The sequence below is a fragment of the Musa acuminata genome, chromosome BXJ3-4 (genome assembly GCF_036884655.1).
Source record: "Musa acuminata AAA Group cultivar baxijiao chromosome BXJ3-4, Cavendish_Baxijiao_AAA, whole genome shotgun sequence".
NCBI classification, from domain to species: Eukaryota; Viridiplantae; Streptophyta; class Magnoliopsida; order Zingiberales; family Musaceae; genus Musa; species Musa acuminata.
The window spans coordinates 44,715,173-44,740,292 of NC_088352.1; the positions used below are offsets into that span (position 1 = coordinate 44,715,173).

At 41.5% G+C, this 25,120-nt stretch overlaps 3 protein-coding genes and 1 pseudogene across 17 annotated transcripts; 3 read left to right on the forward strand and 1 right to left on the reverse strand.

The window, feature by feature from the left end:
- The first annotated feature begins 1,669 nt into the window (after positions 1-1,669).
- On the forward strand, positions 1,670-4,008 carry LOC135635138 (ethylene-responsive transcription factor ERF053-like; annotated as a pseudogene).
- Positions 4,009-4,528: 520 nt separating this feature from the next.
- On the forward strand, positions 4,529-9,250 carry LOC135636501 (probable prolyl 4-hydroxylase 3). Of its 12 annotated transcripts, none has more exons than XM_065148188.1 (8): positions 4,534-4,934; positions 5,051-5,144; positions 6,548-6,660; positions 6,807-6,948; positions 7,701-7,810; positions 7,911-8,117; positions 8,206-8,296; positions 8,977-9,250. In XM_065148188.1, exons 1-6 carry the CDS (start codon positions 4,741-4,743, stop codon positions 7,936-7,938), a joined length of 681 nt encoding a protein of 226 aa, XP_065004260.1. In that variant the 5' UTR covers positions 4,534-4,740; the 3' UTR covers positions 7,939-8,117; positions 8,206-8,296; positions 8,977-9,250. The 12 variants fall into 12 exon arrangements, with proteins under 12 accessions (XP_065004265.1, XP_065004260.1, XP_065004266.1 ...); XM_065148194.1 differs by having other exon boundaries at positions 4,535-4,934; positions 6,807-6,900; XM_065148190.1 differs by having other exon boundaries at positions 4,535-4,934; positions 6,548-6,645.
- Positions 9,251-10,099: 849 nt separating this feature from the next.
- On the forward strand, positions 10,100-14,086 carry LOC135634801 (beta-galactosidase 1-like). 3 transcript variants are annotated; one of them, XM_065145407.1, is made up of 16 exons: positions 10,100-10,594; positions 10,681-10,740; positions 10,830-10,922; positions 11,013-11,156; positions 11,250-11,341; positions 11,452-11,557; positions 11,638-11,725; positions 11,809-11,927; positions 12,007-12,171; positions 12,255-12,451; positions 12,541-12,629; positions 12,724-12,833; positions 12,916-13,026; positions 13,102-13,203; positions 13,294-13,502; positions 13,574-14,086. In XM_065145407.1, exons 3-16 carry the CDS (start codon positions 10,836-10,838, stop codon positions 13,962-13,964), a joined length of 2,010 nt encoding a protein of 669 aa, XP_065001479.1. In that variant the 5' UTR covers positions 10,100-10,594; positions 10,681-10,740; positions 10,830-10,835; the 3' UTR covers positions 13,965-14,086. The 3 variants fall into 3 exon arrangements, with proteins under 3 accessions (XP_065001479.1, XP_065001478.1, XP_065001480.1); XM_065145406.1 differs by lacking the exons at positions 10,100-10,594; positions 10,681-10,740 and having other exon boundaries at positions 10,753-10,922; XM_065145408.1 differs by lacking the exons at positions 10,100-10,594; positions 10,681-10,740; positions 12,916-13,026 and having other exon boundaries at positions 10,753-10,922.
- A 3,580-nt stretch (positions 14,087-17,666) lies between these two features.
- LOC135635281 (putative GEM-like protein 8) lies at positions 17,667-22,680 on the reverse strand. 2 transcript variants are annotated; one of them, XM_065146254.1, is made up of 4 exons: positions 18,740-22,680; positions 18,541-18,606; positions 18,171-18,445; positions 17,667-18,088 (listed from the first exon to the last, which is right to left on the reverse strand). In XM_065146254.1, exons 2-4 carry the CDS (start codon positions 18,581-18,583, stop codon positions 17,912-17,914), a joined length of 495 nt encoding a protein of 164 aa, XP_065002326.1. In that variant the 5' UTR covers positions 18,584-18,606; positions 18,740-22,680; the 3' UTR covers positions 17,667-17,911. The 2 variants fall into 2 exon arrangements, with proteins under 2 accessions (XP_065002326.1, XP_065002327.1); XM_065146255.1 differs by lacking the exon at positions 18,740-22,680 and having other exon boundaries at positions 18,171-18,464.
- Positions 22,681-25,120: the final 2,440 nt, after the last annotated feature.

Genomic DNA, 25,120 nt, shown 5'->3' on the forward strand with positions numbered 1-25,120 from the left:
CACCACCCTTCCTTTATGGTTGACCCTATATTAATAAACCTAATGATTGATAACACCAAGCTAAAGATAGTCATCCATCACGCTAATCCTAGGTATTAACTTAATATATTCCACTAAAAACTTTAGTGGCCAACCCTAATCACCATTGATGGTGTACATTGCACTTATTCCTTAAGTTCCGTCTTGATAAGGTTGACACTTGCTCCCCTCTTATACTATGACAATCGACCACACCCCAAGAACTGGTATATATAATGGTAGATCACCTAAAATAAGATACGAGATATACAAAACAAATTACTAGTACTTCCTGAAGGTGAGGAGCACAAGAAGAAAGAGAGATGGATGGTGGTGTATGGCAGTATGTCAACCATCAAGTAATAGATTAAGCTTGAAGAAGTACTTGGTAGTGAGTAGGGAAGAGACACGTGTCCAACAGCAATAATGGAAAGGAAGCTGATATTTATGTGATTTGGTAGTATAATATTTTTATCATTGTCATTATTGTTATCGTTATTATAGTAAGATGGTAGGTGTAGGTATGATGACGGCGGCCGGCGGACCACCGACTTTACGACGGCCGTATGTGGTTGACTTGTTCTGCTGGCTGCCGAAAGAGAAGGGGATGATATGGACTGGGTTGACGCGACGAGTTTGTCTGCATGCTGCCGAGAGATGGAGACCCTGAAAGAACTTTAATACATTTCTTGGGCAGTGACTGCAGCAGGAGAATGGAGGGGATGATAATGTACATATAACACGCGGGATTTGTTATGGTTGAAAATAATTAAAATATTTTTAGATTTTCTTTCTATTTCTACACTAAAAAGAAAATATATTTATATGTGATGCGGACTGCACCTGCTTAAGCCGCAACCTTGGGGACAGTACGGCTCGGTTCAAGGGTCCGGATGTCGGGGATCGATGGCAGCGCTTCTTAGCATCTTTTGGAGAAGCGTTCGCGGGAGTCCAATTGTGACGTTGTCTGGAGAAATGGCTAGCCTCAGCGTCGAGGTGGAGTGATCGTCGTGTACCTGCAAAAAGGTCGGACCGTATCTTCCGCCCGACCCCTCCGACGATCTAATTAGTGGATGTTGTGAAGGGGATTTTCGTCCGAGGAACTGGTACTCTTCACCCCTTTCTCTTCCTGGCCCTTTAGGGCTCTGGACTCTTTATAGTTTGGGCCTGATACTATATGATGTTCCTTCCTGTCAGAGCAGGGTCGTGCCTCTGACTGGATGTGACATCGCAATTAGGGTCGCGTGGCGGACCATCCTGTCGCAGGGTATGGGCGGCCTCGATCGTCGCCTTCTACATTTGGGTGAGCGTGCAGGATATGGGCGACGGGACGGTTGACTGAGAGCGGGTGACGTTGGCGACGTCGGGTCGGCGTTAATGTCCGCTCACTCGGGCAGGGTGTGGGCCACGCACGGGTGGCGTCGTGTCACGTCGTGTTGCCATCGAGGGAAGTCACTTTGGTTGACCGGCCACAGGATGGCTGGCGTCACCGTCCGTGTCCTCGTTGGCTTTGTAGTGACTCCCCTATCAATATGCTCACACAAATGGTTGTGCGCAATTGCTTCCATTGTGATTTGGAAGTTGAATCACTGTGGGAACAAATTTGCTGTTTGTGGGCGCTTAAAAAATGTTTTTGTTTTCTTGTTGGTGGGAGGATAAATGCCAAAGTGGGAGGGAACCGCGGGGAATGGCCAACAGCAGCGAGACTTTGAGATGGGTGCTGAAGGTCAGATCGGCGTAAATGGGGAAGGCGGGGGAGGCAAATCTTTACAAAGCACGTGCGCGGGGGGCGGCCCTCGAGAGTCGTGCGGACGGCCAGATCGGCGTGCGTTGGATCTCAAAGTCCACGCTTGCGGTCTCGTCTCATTGCGGGCCCCGCCTGAGAGGCCAATCTAAAAAGAATTTGCGCGGCGAGCCCCACTCCACCGACCGTGTCCGGGAGTCCAAATATCTGCCACGCCCTCTTTTTCCCTCCCTCTTAAGGCGCCGCTGCTGCACCACCCCGGAGAGTCACGAGCCACAGCATACAACACGACCACGGCAACTCTCTCTCTCTCCCCCTCCGCCTACTTCCTGCAAGCCACCCACATCCCCCGCGGTTCCCGGCCGTCAGCTCTCCATCCCTCTTCTTTGACCGGGGATTTGGACTTTCTTCCGTTGGAACAATCTCCTGGGAGCGGGCGGCTGGCTGTGCATGGAGGGGTCGGAGAAGAACGGTGGGAGTCGCGGGAGAAGAGAGATGGGGAAACTGCAGCTCGTGGTGCCCGAGGGCACGCGGCGAATTCCACCGCCGCCAGGGAGCTGGGAGGCGACTAGGCCGCTCAAGAAGATTAGAAGCCCGGACCGGCACCGCTCTCCCTCATCCTCTTCCATCTCGTACTCCTTCGACGCGCTCGCTCCGGCCTGTTCGCCCCGGCCTTTTACATCTTCGAGGCTGTTCTTTCCTTTCGCTCGCGAGGGTCCTCAGCCCGTTCTGTACGCGCCACTCACCCTGCCCCTACCCAGTTCAAATCAGTTTCACCAGCAACAGCAGCAGCAGATGATATCTTTTGCGCACAGTCATCCGTATCAAATTGGAGCTTATCCAACTTCTCCGTTGTTTATGACGGAGGGAGCGGCCCCGGTGGCGATGTCTCGGCAGCAGCAGCAGGTGTATCAGGAACAGCTACTGAAGTACTGGAGCGAGTCGCTAAACCTCAGCCCGCGAGGCTATTTTTCTGGGCAGGAGAGGAGGTGAATGCCGGCTTCGGTGTATGCCGGATTCTTTCGGCCTCCGATGCTGCCCTCTGTCTCGGCCCGACGAAGATGTACCGCGGCGTACGGCAGCGGCACTGGGGGAAGTGGGTGGTGGAGATCCGCCTTCCGAAGAACCGTACCCGCCTCTGGCTCGGCACCTTCGACACCGCGGAGGACGCCGCCCTCGCGTATGACCGCGAGGCATTCAAGCTCAGGGTCGAGAACGCGCGGCTCAACTTCCCCAACCTCTTCCTCTGCAAAGGCGGCGGCGGCGGTAGTAGCAGAGGTGAGGCTTCATGTTCTTCCCTCTCGTCCTTTGCTCTTGCCACTCCGCAAGAATCCAAGCAACACCAATAGCAGGACGAGCCCAGGCAATCAAACACTCCATCTGCCGTAGCTGAGACTATAACCGGTGGCACAACCAGCTTGCGGACACCCCATCGGTACTGTACAAACCCATCGGAAGCAAGCCCGGAACAACGGAATCCACGCTGCAGCCGTCGGAGATGGTATGGGACGACGCCGATGCAGCATGGTTCAGCACCTGGGGTCCTGGGAGCTCCATGTGGGACGACATCGACGGAGCTAACAGCCTGCTGTTCCAATTCCCCCTCATCAGCATCGCCGAGTCCGACATGGACTGCTCTAGTTGTACACCAGCATGTCAGGATACTGCCACCACCCCTGCTTCTTCTTCCAATCCTTGCTCTCCCTTCTTGTTTATGTGGAAGGAGTGATCACACACACTCGTATCACTATTCATTATTTTAGGAGCTTAGAGAAATCACTCGCTCGCAGGACAATTGATTTGGGTAGGAACAGTTCACTGGTTGCAGATTTTATGGGGCAACCCGTGAACATACAAATCTGATCTGCATGCCAAGGGATATGATTTAGAGCATAAACATTCCTCAGTGCTCTTTCATACATCCTTCTGCTGCTGCACTTCAGATGCCAATGGATCCCTGTTTTGGCTGCTTTTTTTCCAAGCCACAACAGTAGCATGGCACCTTCTGCTTTCTCCACACTCTTAGTTGATCCTTGCACTGCTTATAGATCTTATCACACTCATGTCGCTTGGAGTCGTCGTATGCATGTAAAAGAAGTCATTGTAGTGGGTGATGAGGAAGGAGAAACGGAGACGATTTGGAGTTCGCCGTTCCTTCCTTTACAGGGGTCGGAATCTACAACCTATGCTTTGTTGTTCTTCAAAGTCAAACATTCAGCTTACGTGGCCTCCTTTTGTGTTGATCAGCGACAGTGGGGCGTTCTGTTTTCTTGCCACCTCCTTTTCATGGATTGATTAGAGTGAAGGATACGGAGCTTTGAAGACGACAACATGTTCTTCATGACTCCATAAAATATTAGAAAATTACGAAAAAATCCGCCCCCTTGTGAAGCAGAAACCCACCGATAAATATTTTAAGAATGATATATATTTTAGTTGGATTATTAGACAACTTAAAAGTTGAAATACAATATTTAAACTCACAGTCTCTCTTGATGTCTTAATTAATATTTTGATTGGGTTATGATAATTGGCTTACTTGGAGGTTTTCATACAATAATGAGATGATGAACACGTGTCGGTGAAACATTGGTCAGTAAGACGAGTCTGAATGATGATGAGATGTTGAACTCTACATTTCATATGTTAGAATTAATTTTAAATTTTTAGAAAATAAATACTAATATATAAATAATCTGGGATGAAGAGATGAGGACTTCAAACGACTCTAGACAAATAAGACGCGATTTATGGCGCGAGAAATGCTTAGGTACGACGAAACTGGTTAGTGAAAGTGGTCCAAAAAATGGCGTTATGTCAAATCCCGATCTCGACGAGAAATTTCACGAAGGAACACGAACGCGGACTTCCAATAACACCAAGCCACCGTCGAAGAAGTCTCTCTCTTCCCCCAACCCCCATCAACTCGGCACTCTGCTCTTCCAAGATCACCGCGGTCTCCCAAGGCGGCGGCAACCATGGCGAGGGGCGCGCGGTACTCCCGGACGCTCCTCGGCCGGAGATCCTCCTCGTTCACTCTGATCCTGGCGGCCCTCCTGACCGCGTCGGTCGTCCTGCCGATGCTCCTCGGCTTCGGAGTCTTCTCGCTCCCCGTCGGTTCCGACGACCGCGCTAAGCCTGACCTCCGCCCCCTTCGATCCGTCCACGAAGCGTACGTTGAGCTTTTGCCCTTGGTTGTAATTGCGTGAGGAGATCGATCGGACCTGTTGGCGTTTCGCCTCGGATCTGCGGGCTTCTTTTGCTCTTGGGCGTTGATTGTGTTTTCAGATTTTGCAGGAAGGATGATATGGGGCAGATAGGGGATCAGTGGACGGAGGTGCTCTCGTGGGAGCCTAGGGCGTTTATATACCACAAATTTCTGGTTGGTTTCCTTCATGTTCTGCTTTCCTCCTTTTATTACTGTTCCCTGGTTCTTCTGTTACATTTGTTGGAACGCGTGACAGAATCCGTTTGTTGAAAGGTGCAATATATATGCTGCTTCTGAATCTAATTAGTAATGAGGTCTGTTCTAAGACTGGGAAGAAACCGGAATAGCAGTAATTGCTTGTATTCTGCTTGATTTCTCAACTTTGATGCTGAAAGATTAGCTTCATTTATGGATCCGTCAAATGGTGGAATTTCCACCATTTGTTTCCTCTCTGCAGAGAGATTCTCCTAATCCATCCGTGAGTTTGCACAAATGAGTTACAATTGTTCCGGTCATGACTTATGGAATTCTTTGTCCCAATGAAAGGCTGTTGAGAGAATTAGGCTACTTATCTGCCGACCTTTGAATCTATTGACGAAGTGGCATCTTTGTCACATATCTCAATGCTTGTGAGTTCTTTGATATCATGGTCAGATTGAATGCCTCCAAATCCTTTGATAATTGTGGTCAACTGGTTGTGCATTGGCTTTATCTTTATTCTCAGTTCCAAAACCAATTTATCATCACCTTTACAAGAAATCTGCTGCTAAAAGTTTATTTGCTGATACAGTGCACTTACCCAAGAATATCAACCACTAAGGAACTATAGTTTAGAAAATTTGCCTCATTTATCTTCCCTTTGTGAATATTTAAGCTCTCCAGTGCTCATATCTTTATTAGGCCACTTCCAAGATCATCTTCAAAGGTATTCTTGACTTTCTTTTGTGATGAATCAGTACAGATTGACCTTCTATATGTGTCCTCATAATCATTATCATACTGACATACATCAATATCATTGGTTTTCCACATCATCAAGTTTCTTATGTTGTTGCTGACTTAAGCTATAAACTCTTGATTTTACCATCTTATGCTCTGTTGGTTCTTTGTTAAAGAAAAACTTTTTCTGCTTGGAGATTCATATAGGGAATTTTACTTTGTTTTATTTTTGACATGTTTTTGGAACAAATTTGTCCTTCATTTTTTTTTTTCATGCATAGACCTCTGTCTGTGATGCGGACCTATGCATCAAGCGTAGCATTGCATCTGGCTTGTGAGACACCTCTGATCATTATTCATCCTTGGGCCAGTCTTGCTGCAAGTTTTGCTTGATTTACATAAACAAAGTTCCCATACATGGCATACTTAGCTTTGTTACACTTATGGTGACAAGGAAAGGCCAGATAAAAGAGAGCAATTAATTTCAAAGATCGTTTTATGCTGTTATCTTTGCAGTGGTGACTCAAGTTTTCTTTTGTAAGTTGCCTAGTTAGGCTATACATGTTATACCTTTAGCAAGGTTCATTAATGATATTCTATTGGAACTAATGGATGGTTTTGTATACAAATTATATTAGTCCAAGAAAGAGTGTGACTATCTGATTGAGTTAGCGAAGCCTCACATGGAGAAATCAACAGTTGTTGATAGTGCCACTGGTTGGAGTAAAGACAGCAGGTTTGCATTTCACAGGTTATCTTTTTATCAGACATTGCTCCCTAGTTAAGTTAAATGTTTTCAGTAATTGTGTGTGTGTGTGTGTGTGTGTGTATATATATATATATATATATATATATATATATATATATATATATATATATATATTTTTTTTTTTCCAGGGTGAGGACGAGTTCGAGCATGTTTCTTAGAAGAGGAAAAGACAAAATTATCTGTGCAATTGAGAAAAGGATAGCAGATTATACCTTTATACCTGTAGGTAGTATTCAGCATATTATACAAACTGAAGAACTTCATCACTGGGTACTATAAAATCAGTTCTCCTACTTAATGCACTATATTTTGGTCTTCTTGTGAGTTTTTATAGCCAATGATTGTACAGTTTTTACTACTTTGTTTTGGAGCATTTGCAAAGTACTTCTAACATGTATGTCTTTGTTTGAAAGTGATTTAAATCATTTGGCTCATATCATCCATAACTGACATATTTGAGTCTTGGTCTGCTTTGTTGTGAAGTATTACTTTTTTAAAAATATGTTATTTTGACTACTGGTATATGTAATATTGTTGCATGTGGAAGTTGCACTGAGTATTTCAACGGGATACCATGTGCAGCTGAAATGCTTGTTCACACTGATCATTATATACTGAAATGTCATTATCACAAAGTCTGATTGCGTAGTACTTGATTATAAACATCAGCATCATGATTTCTTTGATAATATTTCATATTCGGTCATCTTTTTCTTTTTAGAATGTCATAATATTTATTCACTGTGGAATAATAATAAATTGAAAAAGTATATAATTGTTTGACTTTTACACTATTAATGGTGGTATATATCAGCGCTTTAGTAAAATTGCAGTTCATCAAAGTGATAAAACCACTACTCTCTTGGCCAAAATAACTTATGCATCTCTATTCTAGTATCAGTTTCTCAAGGGTGCTTTTTTTTTCTTCAGATGCCTTTCTTTTTCTTTTTTTTCCTTTCTTTTTTTATCTCTCACCTAAAATTTGGTTTTATATTTTTACGGAACACGGTGAGGGTCTTCAGGTTCTCCATTATGAAGTTGGTCAGAAATACGATCCGCACTATGATTCTTTCCATGATGAATTCAATACCAAGAATGGGGGTCAACGTATTGCTACCCTTCTCATGTATCTGTAAGAATCATCCTCTCATTATACTTGGAAACTGATAACATTGTCAGTAAGCTAGTGCAGTTCTCATGCAACTTCTAACACATTTTCTTCCATTTGCAAGTATATCTGTTGCTCAGTTCTCATGTTGAGGAAGGTGGTGAAACTGTGTTTCCCTTCTGAGAAGGTAAATAGCAGTTCTTTACCATGGTATAATGAGCTATCAGACTGTGCAAAGCAGTTTCTTTCTGTTAAAACCAAAAGATGGGAGATGCATTACTCTTCTGGAGCATGAGGCCAGATGCCACTCCAGATCCATCTAGTTTGCACGGTTAGTTGAATGGTGTTTGGCCACCTGAGTGAAGTTTCAATTTCCAGATGTATTTGAAACGTTCAGAATGTTATTGCACTCATTGCAGGTGGATGTCCTGTTATTAAAGGAAATAAGTGGTCTTCTACAAAGTGGATGCGCATGCATGAGTACAGGGCTTAGCTACCAAACTAAACAAGGTACTGTGTTCGATCCTTCCTGTGTCTTGATACCTACACTAGAAAGAAAGTTGAGCTTTGATAATATATATATATATATATATATATATATATATATTACATGACTTGCAACATTCCGATCTTTTGTTGTTGCAACCTATCATAAGCCTTCTGTGGAGCTAACTTTGTGGTCCTCAAGTCCTCGTATCCTGTGACCACCTCGATGAATCACAATGCCACCAATTACATATGAGTATTTTGATAGACAAGTTAACACTTTCAACTAATCATTGGATGTACGACTGCCCCGACCCATCCATGTGAAATCTTCATTTCCTGGGTCTTATTTATGTTTGATTGGTTTATGGGACGATGGTATGTAGAAACCGAGATGCTAGCAGGCAAGTTGACCTTTCAAGTTAATGATTTTTATTTATAGCACGTAGATGTAAATTCATTCTATAGTTTGTGACTAATTGGTTTTCACAAGCATTGCTGATGAAATGCATAGATAAACATGGGTTGCTTTTTATAAAGTTCTGTAATCCTTTCTTCTTTCATGTAACCAAAGAAAAAAAAAAAAATCAAGAAGTTGCATATTGTAGTACTAACATCAATGCTTTTTCCCATTTGTATACTAACATTTGAATACTAATAATCTTGCAACCTTTCGTCTGTTTTACCCTCCTTACCTATCACAGAATTTTCCTGTCATCATGATTCATGATGAGATACGAAGCAGACCTAGAGATGGCAACCTGAGATACGAAGCAGCAGACCTATCGTCAGTCTTGATGATAGTAGCAGTGATGCTCGGGATGGTTAGAGAAAAAGAGGATGATATGAGGCATATAAAGTAACCTTATAAATTCTTGATTCCGGTGGTTGGGGATGTAAATGTATGACAAAGCAACTTTAGTCTCCTTTTTTTCAAACTCACAAGAATATAAATGTTCACCAAATGGGTTATGGTTATTTGGAGAACATAGTGGAAACCATTAATATGGAGTTGGTAAACAACTAAATATAGACCATCACAAGTAGACACAATCAGAACATGAATTCCATCAAATATGATTTTATGACATCCACCATCAGAATTTTCAATACTTTCCTAATTTATGGCTCACTTAGTCACCCGATTTCGTATTTTACAAATGAAAGGACATGGCAATCAATCATAACAAGGGAATTAGTTCCAACGATAAATTATTTTCAACATGTAACATAAACATGCAGCTATGGGATGAAGCAAGAAGAACATTCAAAGAATATTTACAGAACACAAAAACATAGTAACGACATATATTGTTCAACCATAGCCGGATGACGTTGTTAACCATATTGATGTGCTTGGACATGACCATTGTGCTGCTATCAGAAACCAGGTTTCAGAAAAAAACTTATCCTTGCTAGTTTCTAAAACTATCCTCAGAGGAACAGATTTTACATAAGATGATTCAGGAAGAGCTGCCAAAGAACTAGCTGTTGAAATCCTCATGAGATGGACCCAATCATTCTCCTTTAGATCCCTTTCTAGGTAACTATTCATACTGATCACTAGTTTGTTAATGACATCAAGGTGAGATTGAGCGATACTGTTGTCAGATTCTTTGTATGTATATATATATATATATATATACATACATATATAAATACATATATATATATACATACATATATAAATACATATATATATATATATATATATATATATATATATATATATATATATATATATATATATATATATATATATATATATATATATATAGCAAGCCACAACATAGACGCAAATTGCTTGACATGTCCTTCGACCCCAAACTTAAACCAAATTAGGACCCTATAAGTTGCAATAAGATCATAATTGTCCAACATCAGCATTACTGCGGGGAAAAAGAACTTAGATTTCATGCTCAATGAAACAAGAATATAGCAATTCAAAGAAATCTACCGACAGAGTTCCAATTTTACCAGCCAGCACCAGGATCAACCTGCCGTTAACCCACCGATGGAAGACACGTTTACTAACGGCAGACTAATGTGCGTTGAGATTCGTGTGCCAGATGTACATACATTTCCCTCGATCACACCTCTTCATCACGCATGAATGGATGATGGTTTGGAGGGATCATCACCGGTTCCGATACATGTATGAAGTGTGGAGTATAATACTTGATCCTTCTTTTCGTTTCTTCTTCTTTAGTACTACTTTGGAGGCAACTACGATCTCATTAGGTTTCTCAAAGAAGTTCATAATGCTGGACTGTATGCCATCCTTCGGATCGGTCCATACGTTTGTGCCGAGTGGAATTATGGGTATGTAACAAGAATTAAAGTCATAAAACATTGATCATTATATTGATTTTTATTTACCGTTTTAATTTTACTTTTGTGTTTTCAAGAGGACTTGGTTGAGACAAATCCCAGACATAGAACTGAGGACAGATAACCAACCGTGGAAGGTCAGAGTTTTTTATTTGAATTATGTGTCTTTAGACTCACCTACTTTGTGAATAAGCTCATCTGTCTAAAATCACTCTCGACAATGAAGGATGAGATGCAAAATTTTACTACCTTAATAGTAGACATGGTTAAGCAAGCAGGACTCTTTGCAACGCAAGGAGGACCCATCATCTTAGCTCAGGTACATGAAAATCTTCTGTGCTCAGATTGCACTTGAGAAGTTGAGATAGTTTTTTCTTCCATCTCTAATTAATATTTTTGATCCTAATAGATCGAAAATGAATTTGGCAACGTCGAGACCAGCTACGGCGATGCCGGGCCGCGATACGTCAATTTGTGCTCGCAAATGGCAGATTCTCTAAGCATCGATGTGCCATGGATCATGTGCCAACAAGCTGATGCTCCCCAGCCGATGGTAGCAAATTCATCGAAACCTAGTTTGATGATGTTGTTCATGTTTCTTGTCTCTTGATGAGAAGAAACTTTGATTCTGATGCATCGAACTTAGATCAATACTTGCAACGGGTTTTCCGGCTGTGATGCTTTTACACCCAACGACGAGAACAGTCCGAAGATATTGACAGAGAATTGGACTGGCTGGTGTGTTTTGATCCTTCATTTTTCTGTTGTTGATGAGCATAGAGTGATCATCTTTCACTTGTTTGGTTTTCGCTCTTCTGCTCGATGATATGCCGCAATGATGATTGCAGGTTCAAGAACTGGGGCTCTCCGGATCCACACAGGCCTGCCGAAGAACTGGCATTTCAAGTAGCTCGCTTTTTCCAAACCAAAGGGACACTGCAAAACTACTATATGGTTGGTTAGATTTCCCTGCATCGCATATATTGTTATGTTCGAGACCAAGATCCAATGGATGATTAATTGCTCATTCTTAGTATCATGGAGGAACCAACTTTGGCAGAACCTCAGGTGGCCCTTACATTGTCACAAGCTACGATTATGATGCTCCACTTGATGAATACGGTATGTCTGCGTACCCCTCTGATCATTGAGTTTATAGATCCCGGGAAAACATGGAAATGCTCTGATCATGAATGTATCTTTAGGTTACACAAGGCAACCAAAGTGGGGGCATTTGAAGGAGTTGCATGCATCCATTAAGCTAATGGAGAAGGCCCTCACCTATGGAGAAGTCGAAGAAGTTAATCTTGACAATGAATTGACGGTATCGATGATTTCGGATATGAATTTATCTTTTGATCTAAGGGTGGGAGCATGATGTGATGATGCTGTGGTCATTGCAGATCACCAAATACTCTGGTGACGGAGTCAATCCTGCTTGTTTCTTGAGTAATCAGAACAGCAAATTAAATGCCACCATAGACTATGAGGGAAGTACATATTTCCTGCCTGCTTGGTCTGTCAGCATTCTTCCTGACTGCAAGAGCGAAGTATATAACACTGCCAAGGTAATTACTGCCACTTCTACACAACCTTTTGCCTGCTTTCTGCTGATCCATTTAACTTCCTGTTTTACCTGTTCTTCTTATAGGTAAAGACTCAGACTTCTCTCATGGTGAAGAAGCGAAACACTGCCATGGAAGCATCTGAAGTCTTGTATTGGTCTTGGAGACCAGAGAGACTGGGAATCTCTGCAAAAGGTTTTGGCAGTACATTCACCGTTAACAATCTCTTAGAGCAGAAAAGCGTCACTCTTGATGAAAGTGACTACTTATGGTACACAACCAGGCAAGTATTTTCTTGAAATATTAATCAAAGCACGCATACAATTTAGTAAGACAGACCGTTAACCGTTGATTGTAACGAACAACGTCCAGTGTGGATGTGGGCGAGAAGGAAGAATTTACTCTCAGTGTCAACACCACCGGCCACATCCTCCATGCCTTTGTTAATGACAGGCTAGTAGGTAGTATCGATAGCATAGCTAGGTTTTCAGACATTCTTCTCTACTTTGAACAGAAGTATTTTTAGTAACACTTCGAGGTTGGATCAATGAATAGGTTCTCAATATGGCCTGGCTGGACAGCTTAACTTCACTTTCGAGCGAAAAGTATGGTTTAATCCTGGCCGAAATGTAATATCATTGCTAAGTGCAACTGTTGGCCTTCAGGTTTGCTCTAATTCGCATCTCCAGAAGTTAGATTACATCCGCTGTAAAGACTGTAGCTGATGATTGTTATCATGTTAAACAGAACTATGGTGCCTATTATGATCTGGCGCCAACAGGAATTGTTGGTAGACCTGTAAAATTGATTGGAGAAAATTCCACTTTGGATTTGTCCAATTTTCCTTGGTCTTACAAGGTAGGCATACATCATAACACACTCCTCCATTCTTATGCAAGTCTCGCATCGACTAATTATGAGCATTACAATCAGATTGGACTGGATGGTGAGGTGAGACGGATCCACCTTGATCGACGTGCAGTGAAGTGGCATTCGGGCATGTTTCCAACAAATAGACCATTCACTTGGTATAAGGTGCTGTCTTTACCTTTTGCATATGTGATATATCTAACTGTTATCAGAGATGATAGGGAAGTGACATTTCTTTTGTATGGACGGTTGAAGGCGACCTTCCAAGCTCCATTAGGCTCGGAGGCAGTGGTGGTTGACTTGCTCGGCATGGGCAAAGGAACAGCATGGGTGAACGGCAATAGCATCGGCAGGTTCTGGCCGAACTACACTGCCTCAGCCGATGGTTGCCATGAATGCGATTACAGAGGCACATTTAGCTCCAATAAGTGCCAAACTGGATGCGGCGAGCCGTCCCAGCGATGGTAATACCAAACTACATGCAGTTGAAGCGGCTTGTTCCACGATTCTGTTCTCTAAGACGCTACCTTTGCAGGTATCACGTCCCGCGATCCTTCCTGAAGCTCGGCGAGCCGAACACCCTAATGCTATTCGAGGAGGCCGGCGGCAATCCGCTGCAGGTGAACTTCCAGACTGTCACTGTCGGTGCGGCATGCGCCTCCGCTAGTGAGGGAGACACCCTGAGCTTGTCGTGCCTTAGAGGGCGTACGATCTCGAGAGTTGACTTTGCTAGCTTCGAAGAGCCGGAAGGAACATGCGGAGCATTCGAGGGTGGCAGAGGATGCAGTTCCGACGAGGCATTTGCTGTCATCAAGGACTCATGTCTCGGAACGGAATCGTGCTCGATCGAGATCACTGAGGAGTTTGGCAAATCTTGTGGCACTCTGCCCTCTCCCAGGAAGCTGGTAGTTCAAGTGACCTGTTGACCAGAAGCCAATAAATGTTCCTAGACATGAGATCTGTAGGCTCCGTGATGACGTACAACAGTATGTTTATGTTCTTTTTTTTTCTGCCAGCGGTTGTTAATCTAAATCAATTATTAATTAGATGTTTCAAAATCTTTACCATCACATAAAAACACACTAATATCAAAACTTAACTTTCAAATGAAAGAAGTGTGTGTGTGTGTATATATAAAAATTATAACTTTAATTTTCAAATTCATCTATCAAAATTATATATACAACTCCAAAATCAATTATTTTCATATTGATACTATTAAAATTAAGTTTAGAATATATCATTGAAATTCTAAAAAAATCATATATATATATATATATAATTTTCATATTGATACTATTAAAATTAAGTTTAGAATATATCATTGAAATTCTAAAAAAATCATATATATATATATATATGATTTTTTTAGAATTTCAATGATATATTCTAAACTTAATTTTAATAGTATCAATATGAAAATAATTGATTTTGGAGTTGTATATATAATTTTGATAGATGAATTTGAAAATTAAAGTTATAATTTTTTCCTAAAAAGTAAATTATATTAGCTAAACTAAAAAGTTAAGAGAAGAGCTATAGATAAAAATACAAAAAACTAACAGGTTGAGAGGGCTACTCCACTTATTAGAAAAATATTTATGAAGTTAGCTAATTAATATATTCAATCCATTCTCTGTGTACGTGAAGCATAAGAAAAAAAAATCAAAACACTTAAGTAATTCCAAATATTTTCAACTAAATTTGGGATAGTAATTTATAAATTTTCTTTGACAACAATTGTCATGTAACAGAGGATACTCCCCATCTCTATTTTCATAAACTCATAACGGATATAAATGATGACCACATAAGAGTTACCAAAGTTCTTAATACAGTCACGACAAAGAATATATGCAATGCAATTATCAGATAAGAATATATGCAATGTAATTATCAGAATCTGAATGCTCAAGAATATATTGGTAAAACTTTACAAAGAAAAGATCCAAAAGAAACGACGATAATAGAGATAGATGAACATCAGGGAGTAGACGAGCTACGAGCTATGTAGTTGGAGAACTTATCCAAGACCAGAGGGTTGAATTGTCATCACCCTCGTCCGATTCTAAAGGTAATATCCATTAGCAAAAAAACATGATTATTTAAGAATACTTAGTTTTATTACATTTATATTCATATTTTAATAATATTATTTTCATAAAAAGGTGATCATTTTATTATTTATCAAAATTAAAATAAATATATTTGGTTGGATTATCAAGATAATATATAAATTTATATATATTATTTTTATTAGAATATTTTTTTTTATTTTTATAAAAATTAAGGTAATATATATTTATAAAATTTATTTTGTCTTAAAACATATATGTATTAGGAACTATATCAAGTAATATTATGATATACCAGTGATCACAATGTAACAAATCATTTAAAGATAATAATAGACAATCTATCCAGAACAAGTATGACGGCTTCCATCTCCTCCTTGCCCATCCCGATGGGAACAAGAATCTTTCGCCACTAAGAAGAAGAAGAACATAAGCTTCAGGGTTAGGATTTCCATGGAAAGAGAAGAGAAGAACATAAGCTTCAGGGTTAGGGTTTCCGTGGAAAGAGAAGAGTTACGTAACAAGCAAGAAAGTAGGCAAGGACCTTCTTCTTCAAAGAAGGGGAAGAAGAAGTTGCGGCGACGATGCTAAGGGGGATCGCTCCAGTCGATGCCGCTCGAGCAGAGGCCACGACCGGTCGTGGAGCTCGAAGGGAGAGCGGCGCATGGTTTAATTGTGGGATTGCCATGGCGACCATCATGGCTTTGAGGGGATGCTCGAGAGAGGGGTCGTCTCGACACGCACGCGGGATAGAGTTTGGGTTTTATCCAACAAGATAGCTAACACAAAACCTATTAATTAATTTAATTGATGTTTCAGTAATTTAGGTACTATACATATATATATATATATAATTATTTATAAAGATTTTTATATCAAAACGAAGCAAAAGCAACCTCACGTGGAGGCGCAAATTGAGATCCAAGTTGCCCTTCACCCTGTCACACATTGGCCCTCTAAAGCTATCAAAGAATTCTATATCAAACATCTTCAAATTGAAGTAAATCTTTCTCATTATTAAAAATTAATAGTAAGCGAGGATAATCGACTATCGATAACGAGTCACTCTCGATCTTATCACATATTAATCCTTTAAAACCCTAAGAGAATCCTGATATCTCTAAATTGAGTGCTTTGAGATTCGTAAAACGTCATATGTATTAGGAATTATATCTAATAGATTGGTCCATTGTATTCATTAGCATTCTTATTCTTGATAGTTGCATGATCTAATTTTTTAAGAGAGTCATTAGTAGGATTGAAGATTTAATATAGAATATATTTCTAAGACATCCCCGATTGATTTTTATTGAACACACTTTTGACATGTGATTGGTGTATTAGTCTATTTTTGTATAGTTATATCCTTCCCGATTGATACATCACTTGGGAAATAAAATACACCTTATGATACTCCTTAGGACATCATATTATCTATCTTATAATCCTTTCTTTAATTATATCTTCATTAGCGTTGAGGGTCACGATTGATATCTTGTCGTATTTTATTTTGTGCCGGAATGATGTCATCCACCGTATTGAAGATTTCAAGATAGAATATGTTTCTAAGACATCCCCAATTAATTTTAATTAGACATACTTTTAATTAGTCTAGTTTTAGTTATATCCTTCTTGATTTGTAGATCACTCGGGAGATATGATGAAGTAATTTTCTGTAACAAAATGTCAGATCTGATCACAAATTTATTGTACATTTTATAGTTATTTGGGGTGAGAAGATAATACAGATATACTCAGGTTTGCTTCAGAGACACAGAGCTGCAGTTGTAATGCAAAGAATTATGAAATGTCAAATTGCTAGTAATACAATCGGGTATACGTGGTTGTATCATGAGTTAGTTTAGAATTAGAGTATAAATGTATTTGGAATAACCTATTTCTTGCTTGCTCATCCATGCATTAAACAGTCATCTGTGGATGGCTCGTAAGGAGGCTTTCTGGAAATGCTGCTTTGCTCATTTGGTTACGTCCCAGCATGATTACGTCCAACACATTTATCTACCATTAACCAATTTCCCGTTCTCCTATCATTCACTATAGTAATATGCAACAGAAAAAAGAAAATATTCCTATTGATTGTGAGTTGAATGAAAGGATTATTTAGATTGTTAATGATAGCAGCAGTAGGTTTACCATCGGATTTTTTAGAAAAATTCCAGATGGGATTAAAAGTTATGTATATTATTCTTCCATCTGTGGTCTGTAGTTCAGGAAAATATGACCTATTTGTCCAAATATTCATTAATGCAAAGATCTTCGGTGAAACTCAACACAAATTATTCTTCACATTTTTATTTTTATTTTCTTTTTGTTGGATGAAGTGTACTCATTGGGGTAATAAGAAAACTAAGATATGACTTTGGCATAACTGTGCAACACTTGAAGGACACCAAACCATTAATTCGAACCATCGTGGAACCATAAGAAATATTGTTCGAGTTACTAGATCTTGGATGGATATATTACTAATCAACTTTCTATCATGTATGATATGAGGGCAAAATCGAGCACAATAATGTGGAATCAATCGAGTTTTCAAACTGTGCATCACCATCAACTCATTAGCAATTATAACTTCATATTCCAAGATGGTTGCTGCTTTTGTATGATAGTATTATACATTAAGAGAGAATAAAGAGATAACATTAACAAATCCTCTTTTCAGCCACAAATATCAAACTTTGCTCCTAAGAAAAATTGTAGAGCAATTTTGCTATCTGTCACAACAAGATATTGTATTGATGCCTTCTCTTGACTCCATGTACTACTCATCTTGCTCATTGGACTGCTGAGATTGCCTGCTGCAAGTACCTGAAGGATCTCTCACAGTTGACAAAACCCATAAACCAGAACTCGAAATCATCCTCTGTGAGTATCTGGATGTACTTCTGGTTTGGCTTGGTAGTGTTCTCACTCTGGATGGCTTCCTTTATCCTACCGAGTGGAATCAAAACCTGTAGAATACAAACAGTTCATAGTTTGTCACATTGGATTATGATACATAGTTGTGTCGGTCACTTTGGAACTTGTGATTACCTTGTAAGGCACTCTAACCAAGCCTCCTTTAGGAGAAGTTAATTTGAGGGATCGATCGCTGCGGAAGGCGATCTTGTCAGTGGAAATGAAAAGCATGCCCGGTATGGGACCAGCTGTGGTTGAAAGATAGCACTGGAAGGCTTTGAGCAACTTTTCGCCTGGCACGATGGAGAAGGCTTGTCTGAAGACCCTCTCGACCCCACCTGCTTGAACAATCCGAGCTCCCATGCTCAGCTTCCCCTTCATGGTTTCAGAGATCTTGGGACCCAAAATCACTGCACTCAAAACAGTAACCTACAATTATAGTGCCAGTTTGATCGATCACTGAAGAAGCGTTGTTTTGTTCATGAAGTTAGGGGATGATGATTACCATGTTCGCGGAAGCCTCCTGCCTTCTCTCCGAGCTTGTTCATCCAGTCGACAACAGAGTCCTTCTCTGCAATCAGAGGAAGCACCACGTAAATTACACAACCTAAGCGCAATACAGAAACCAAGGATGGGGAAGGCTCTGAGTCCTCTGAGAGAGAGAGAGAGAGAGAGAGAGAGAGAGAGAGAGAGATGAAGATTACTCTGTTTGCAGTGGGAAGGAGCAGGATTTCCTGGCAGTTCCTCCGCTCCAGCATATGCGACGGAGCTCACAGGAATCCCGATGACATGCTCACGGTGTAGGCTCTCCTTTGAGAGAAACCTGCTCTGTCTGGCTCTTCTTCGGTTGCAACCCTCGTCGATTTTTCTGGTCTCTTTCTTTCTCCATGTTTCCTTGCTTATAAGGTGATGCAGCCAAGGTGGGGGATGGTGTATGTGTTAGAATAAAGAGATAAATAAGTTGTATAAGAAGTTGATGGTTTATTGACATATCCTCAAACAGTTAGGGAAAATGATTTCCTCAAACAGTTAGGGAAATCTCCAGTGTAGAGTAGATGGTTGCTGCATAAACTGTGATAATTTATTCACAGCAAATGAGATGTCTGGACGCGTGAGAGCTAAGTATTGTAAAGAGCCAACAACTTGGCGGTATTGAGTGGGTTCCGTAGCAGGACTTCCATCTGATAATTTGAGAGAACCACTAGTAGAGATGGGGGTTATAACTGCATTTGCATCCTGCATGTTTGTCTTTAATAACAAATCTTGAATGTACTTGCGTTGTGATAAAAGGAGACCGGAAGATGTGAAGGTAGCTTCGATGCCCAGAAAGTAGCTCAAGGGTCCGAGATCCTTAAGCGAGAATCGAGCTGCCAACTGTTTGATGAATACTTGGATGCTGACGGGATTGTTGCCTGTGACAATAATATCATCCACATATACCAGAATATACATTGTGTCTCCATGATGATGTCGCAGAAACAATGAAGTGTCAGATTTAGAGTTTAGAAAGCCGACATAAGTCAAAAATGAGCTAAGTTGAGTGTACCAAGCTCTCGGAGCCTGACGAAGTCCATAAATGGCTTTCTGAAGTTTGCAAACATGCTGTGGATACTGAGGATGAGTAAAACCGGGGGGTTGCTGCATAAAAACATCTTCGGATAGAGATCCCTGTAGAAAGGCATTATTAACATCCAATTGTCGTAATTGCCAGCCTTTAGTGGTAGCCAGACTCAAGATAAGCCGGATTGTAGTGGGTTTAACAACAGGACTAAACATCTCAGTGAAATCAACTCCAGGCCGTTGATGGAACCCTTTGGCGACCAAGCGTGCCTTATATCGGGCAACAGAGCAATCTGGGTTCCGCTTAATTCTAAAGACCCGATGATGTTTTGTGAAGGATGGAAAGGAATTAGATCCCATGTTGAATTATGGAGGAGGGCATTATATTCCTCACTCATGGCAGTACGCCAATGCAGAAATTTTTGGGTTTGAGTGAAGGTGGTGGGTTCAACGTTGAGGGATGAGAAATTCATGACAGCTTGTAGGTTAAGTACTTGACGAGGTTTAAAAATACCATGCTTAGAGCGAGTGGTCATAGGATGATTAGAGATGACAGGATTGAGAGGTGATGTTGGGTGAGGATCTGTGGCACAAGCCGGGTCAAGTGGAGACACGTCAGGGGCACTTGGGCGAGAAGGAGGTAAAGAGGATATATCCATGTGTACTTAGAGAAGTGATCTACAAAAATAACATAAAATCAGAACTTATCAAAAGACAAGATTGGAGCAAGACCCCAAACATCAGTATATATAATTTCAAAAGGTTTAGATGAGGAAATTGAAGAGGAAGCAAAAGGCTGCCGATGACTCTTATTACTAAGACAAGCATCACAATGCATCATAGAATTAGGGGACTTAAAAAGAGGAAGAGAGTGACGAGATAATAATTTCTGCTGAATAAAGGTTGAGGGATGACCAAGCCGACGATGCCACACATCAACTGGAGCCACAACAGAAGAATGAACAGTGGCTGGGTCATTCGAGAGGCTGACGGCCATTCGTAAATGTTATCTTTATTCAGGCCTTGAACCAATGATGCCCCCGTGCTCAAGTCCTTAACAAGAAATGAATCAGGAAATAATTCAATGGAAGTATTGTTATGCTTGCAAAATTGAGAAACAAAAATGAGGTTGCATTTAATATGAGGGGCGCATAAAACATCATCGAGGGTAAATGTATTAGAGTCAGAATTAAGCGTTGTGGAACCAGTATGAGTTATAGGAAGTCCTTTACCATCACCGATGATGATATCTTCATTGCCGCCATAGGAATTGTGAAGAGACAAATTCTGAAGATCAGCGGTGATGTGATGAGAGGCACCAGAGTCGACAATCCAGTTGGACTGGCTAGGTGTCGGAGTAGTTAGGAGATTTGCCTGTGGCCAGTGTGACGGAGCAGGGAGGCAGGGACGAACCTTGGGTGATGTTCGGCGAGTACCGAGTGCTCTTCCGTTTGGACTTGTGACTGACTTGAGCTGTGACAATTGATCCAAGCAGTTTGTCCGCACGCTTCAAGTACATCTCATAGTCAGTCAGTTTATCATAGAGATCTTCAAAAGAAATTGGCGAGTCGCGTGCCCGAATTGCAGCAGCCAATTCCTTGTAGTCGGTGTCGAGACCATTGAGGGTATGAATGACAACCTCTTAGTCACATAGAGAATGACCTATCAAGGCCAAGTCATCGATGATAACCTTGATAAGTTGTAGATAATCAGAGATAGTACTTCCCTCTTGTTTCGTCACCATAAGCTTGGATAGAAGACTGAGCTTGCGAGTACGCGAATGATTTGCCAGGGTGGTTAAGCTCGCCAGGACGCATAGTTGCCACCCTTTAATAACTTAAAGCATGGCAGCATTGATGGAGATAAGCCAAGAACAAGAAGTGGGAGTCCCTAGAGGAACTGAAACATCAGAAGAAGTGAACGAAGACATTTTTCTTTTCCCTTTTTTTTTTTTTTTTTTTTGAAGGAAAGGCAGCGAACCTTGTGTGATACTCAGGTCACACAAGGTGGAGAATGAGGGAGGGGGCTGCTGCTATAGATTGCTTGCTTGCTGTAGCAGATTGGGCAATCTATAACAGTGCCAAAAGCTGCTGGCAACTGCTGTGGATTACTGTTTGCTGCTGCAGATTGTAGGGACTGCAGTTCGCCGGGAGATGGCCGTGAAACCTGCAACGGTACTCAAGACTACGGTTCGCTGCTGTGGATTGCTGCTTGCTGCAGCAGATTGTAGATGCTGCAGTTCGTCGGAAGATGGCCGCGAAAACTGCAGCGGTACTCAAGACTGCGGTTCGCCGGGAAATGGCCGCGAAAATCTGCAGCAGTACTCAAGAAAACTGCAGTGAGAGAAATCTGCAGCAATTAGAATAAAGAGGAAGGAAGATGCAGCGACAACGAAAGCTGCTGCAGTAGAGGAAAGCGACAACGAAAGCTGTATAGAGGAAAGTGACAACGAAATCTGTATAGAGGAAAGCGACAACGAAATCTGTATAGAGGAAAGCGACAACGAAAGCTGCTGCGGTAGAGGAAGGAAGATGCAGCGGTTACGGCTGCTGCTGGCCGGGAAGTGGCTGCGGCAGCGAAGGAGGAAGACGTGGTAGCCGTCGTTAAGCAAGGAAGACTGAGCGAGAAAGACACCGCCGTTCGTCGCTATTGAGGAGGAAGACACCGCCGTTGAGGAGGCGCCGTTGTGTAGAGGGAAGCGGCAGCGAAAGCTGCTGCGGTAGAGGAAGATGCAGCAGTTACGACTGCTACTGGCCGGGAAGCGAGGAAGACACCGCTGTTTGCCGTTCACTGCTATTGAGGAGGCAGTGAGAGAATGTTTTCCTCCTTACGTGACGGCGACGGAGAGTGTCTACTGTAGGCAGCAAATAGGAGAGGGAGCGAAGAAAAGCAAGACCGGCGATAAAGGAGTGGATGAGCAGAGCCAAGATGATGCTTGTTAGCACCGGCTCTGAATCCGTGTCTTGGTGCTTCTTCAATGACTCCGCTTGAGGCAGCGTGTTACTGTGGCCGCTTGGCTAACACATGGCGATGCTGCTGTCGCCCAGAGGAGGGCTCTGATACCATGTTAGAATAAAGAGATAAATAAGTTGTAAAAGAAGTTGATGGTTTATTGACATATCCTCCGTCTTTATATAAAGGTTTGAAGGAAGAATTTTCCTCAACGGGTTAGAGGATTTCCGAGAGATTTACTCAAACAGTTAGGAAAATCTCATCTACTTATCAGTAGGAAGCACTAAAGTGGTTATCTTAATCTGAACTTTATCATGCAGTCATCATCATCCTCATCAAGGATCAAAAGCCACTGTAATATAATCAAACACATTTTTCTAGATAATAAAAGAAATAGTAAGCAAGCAAACCAGCTGCCTAAAACCGAAGATTAAGTTTAATGATTGATCTTTGTTCAAAATCTAGTGTTGGATGACGCAGCAATGACTCAGAACCGCCATTCTTAGCCACTCGGTAAGCAAGTAATCGCCACCAACCCCTTCCGGTCTCTCTCCATGTGGATGTCGACTAGTGCAGGCAGCGCGGGGTCGTCATCCCATCACACGCGGCACTGAGTCAGCACCGTCACAGCACCGGATTGAGATCGATCGTGAAAGGAGGCTTCTTTCGAGTTGGAACAGGTGGTTGTATGGATCCATACTAATTATAATAAAAGATAATTAGGTGAACCTAATTCCAGGTTTCGTTTGACGCTTGTCACCCCACCGGTCTTAGGTGTGGTGGTTTGTTCTTCTTTTCGTCTTCAAGGTAGGTTCAGGTCTTGTGGAAGTGATGTCCATCATTTGAATTCTTCAAGCTAACGAGAACAATACTGGTTAGCAGTGCATTTTTCTGGTTCTGATCCAGGAAGAAAACCTAGAAAAAGCGGGTTCAGTCTCGTTGGACAGAAGAAATTAAAATGACATCCCGCTGAGCTTATCTAACTCTCTCTTATTACTTTCTTCCATGTGAGCTGGAAGTTCTTTTGACGGAGAACATGACCCACAGAATCACATGGTGGGTGGGAGGAGCATCAGCCACCGCCATGGGGGTATGACTGAGCACCACGTCGGCCACCGCTGGGGTGGGCTCAGGCATCGGTTTGAAGCACAGACCTACTCGTTTCGGTGGAAAAGTTGCCGACAGGGCGTAGTGGATTAGGCTCGCCATTCTGCAGCCACGGATAGATGCATTAGCCACATGAGTTGCCACCACCAATATCCATGATTAAGTAAGCGTCCGACAGAGACATCACTACCCGAAGAGCTTTTAAGTGATGAGAACGTTCAAGGAGATCATTCAATGCCAATATGAGGGCGCAAAGTGAGATAAAATGGGCACCATAGTAATAACAAATATTCAAATGAATACTTCAACAGTGGCAAATGTTGGATTAGTTGACGTTTTAACTGCCGAAGGAAGCCCATCCAATTAGATTCAATTCGACTGTTTTGATTCCTTCAAAATGGAATCGAAATCGGATTAATTTCAGACGATTTCAGTTCGATTTTGAATCGGAATCATTGTTTTTAAATTTTATATTTTTCCAATCGAAACTATTAGTTTTGGTTTCAGATTTATGGAGATGGAATGGAAACTGAACTGCTCAGATTTCGATTTGGAACCATGGAGTCATTGATCGATTCGAATCGAATCATAGTAAGCTATTCATACGATAAACCATGATGATGGATTTGAAATCAGAATGGTTCAGTTACATATATGGTTAAGCTATTTCATTTGCACTAAGAATACTTTCGACTCTTTAAATTATGAATTCTCATATTTCTTTTGGGCATAAATTATCCACCCCAAGCCCTAAAAGCTCCAAGAAATCGACAAGGAGCAAAGAGACGAAGCGAGAAAAAGTCGTAATTGAAGATTAAATGGATGAAAGCGTGGCAAGTGAGACGTCTTCCAGCAATGAGATCCTCTGCAAGACGCCTTGTGATGATACAGTCAATCCAACTTGTGTCGTGAATGACCCACCTTATGAGCGACTGTGACAACGAGTTAGACTCGTGCAATTTGGGAGGGATCCGAATCCGATCAGGTGAAAGGTTCGTGATGCCCGACGAAATAAGATTTCGCCTTTAAATTGTATGACGTCACACAAGGTCAGCAAACAAAAGTGATCGTGGCCATCTATCCAAATGACGAGCGGTTCAAAAATTTGAACTTGATTCGCATACAGGCACGTATTCAAACAAGTCATTCTGTTCATTACCCAAATAGATAAATTAGGAAGCATGATTAACTGTGAGACTTCCGACTTTAAACTAAGTAATACCCGCACTTTACCATTCAGCTTCACATGAATAATCAAATTCATTTCAAATACAATTTTAGACTGCAAGTTTTTTGAAGTTCGAGCTATTAAACCAGATTTAGCTGCTATCTCGCGTCATCTTTCCGTATGCTTGCAGCTAACCTGATCATTCTACTGGTAGTGCAGAAATAAAAGGTCTGTTTAGAAGACATGCAACAGGAAATTATGATGATAGACCAAAGAGACTACACGAAGAGTTAACTAG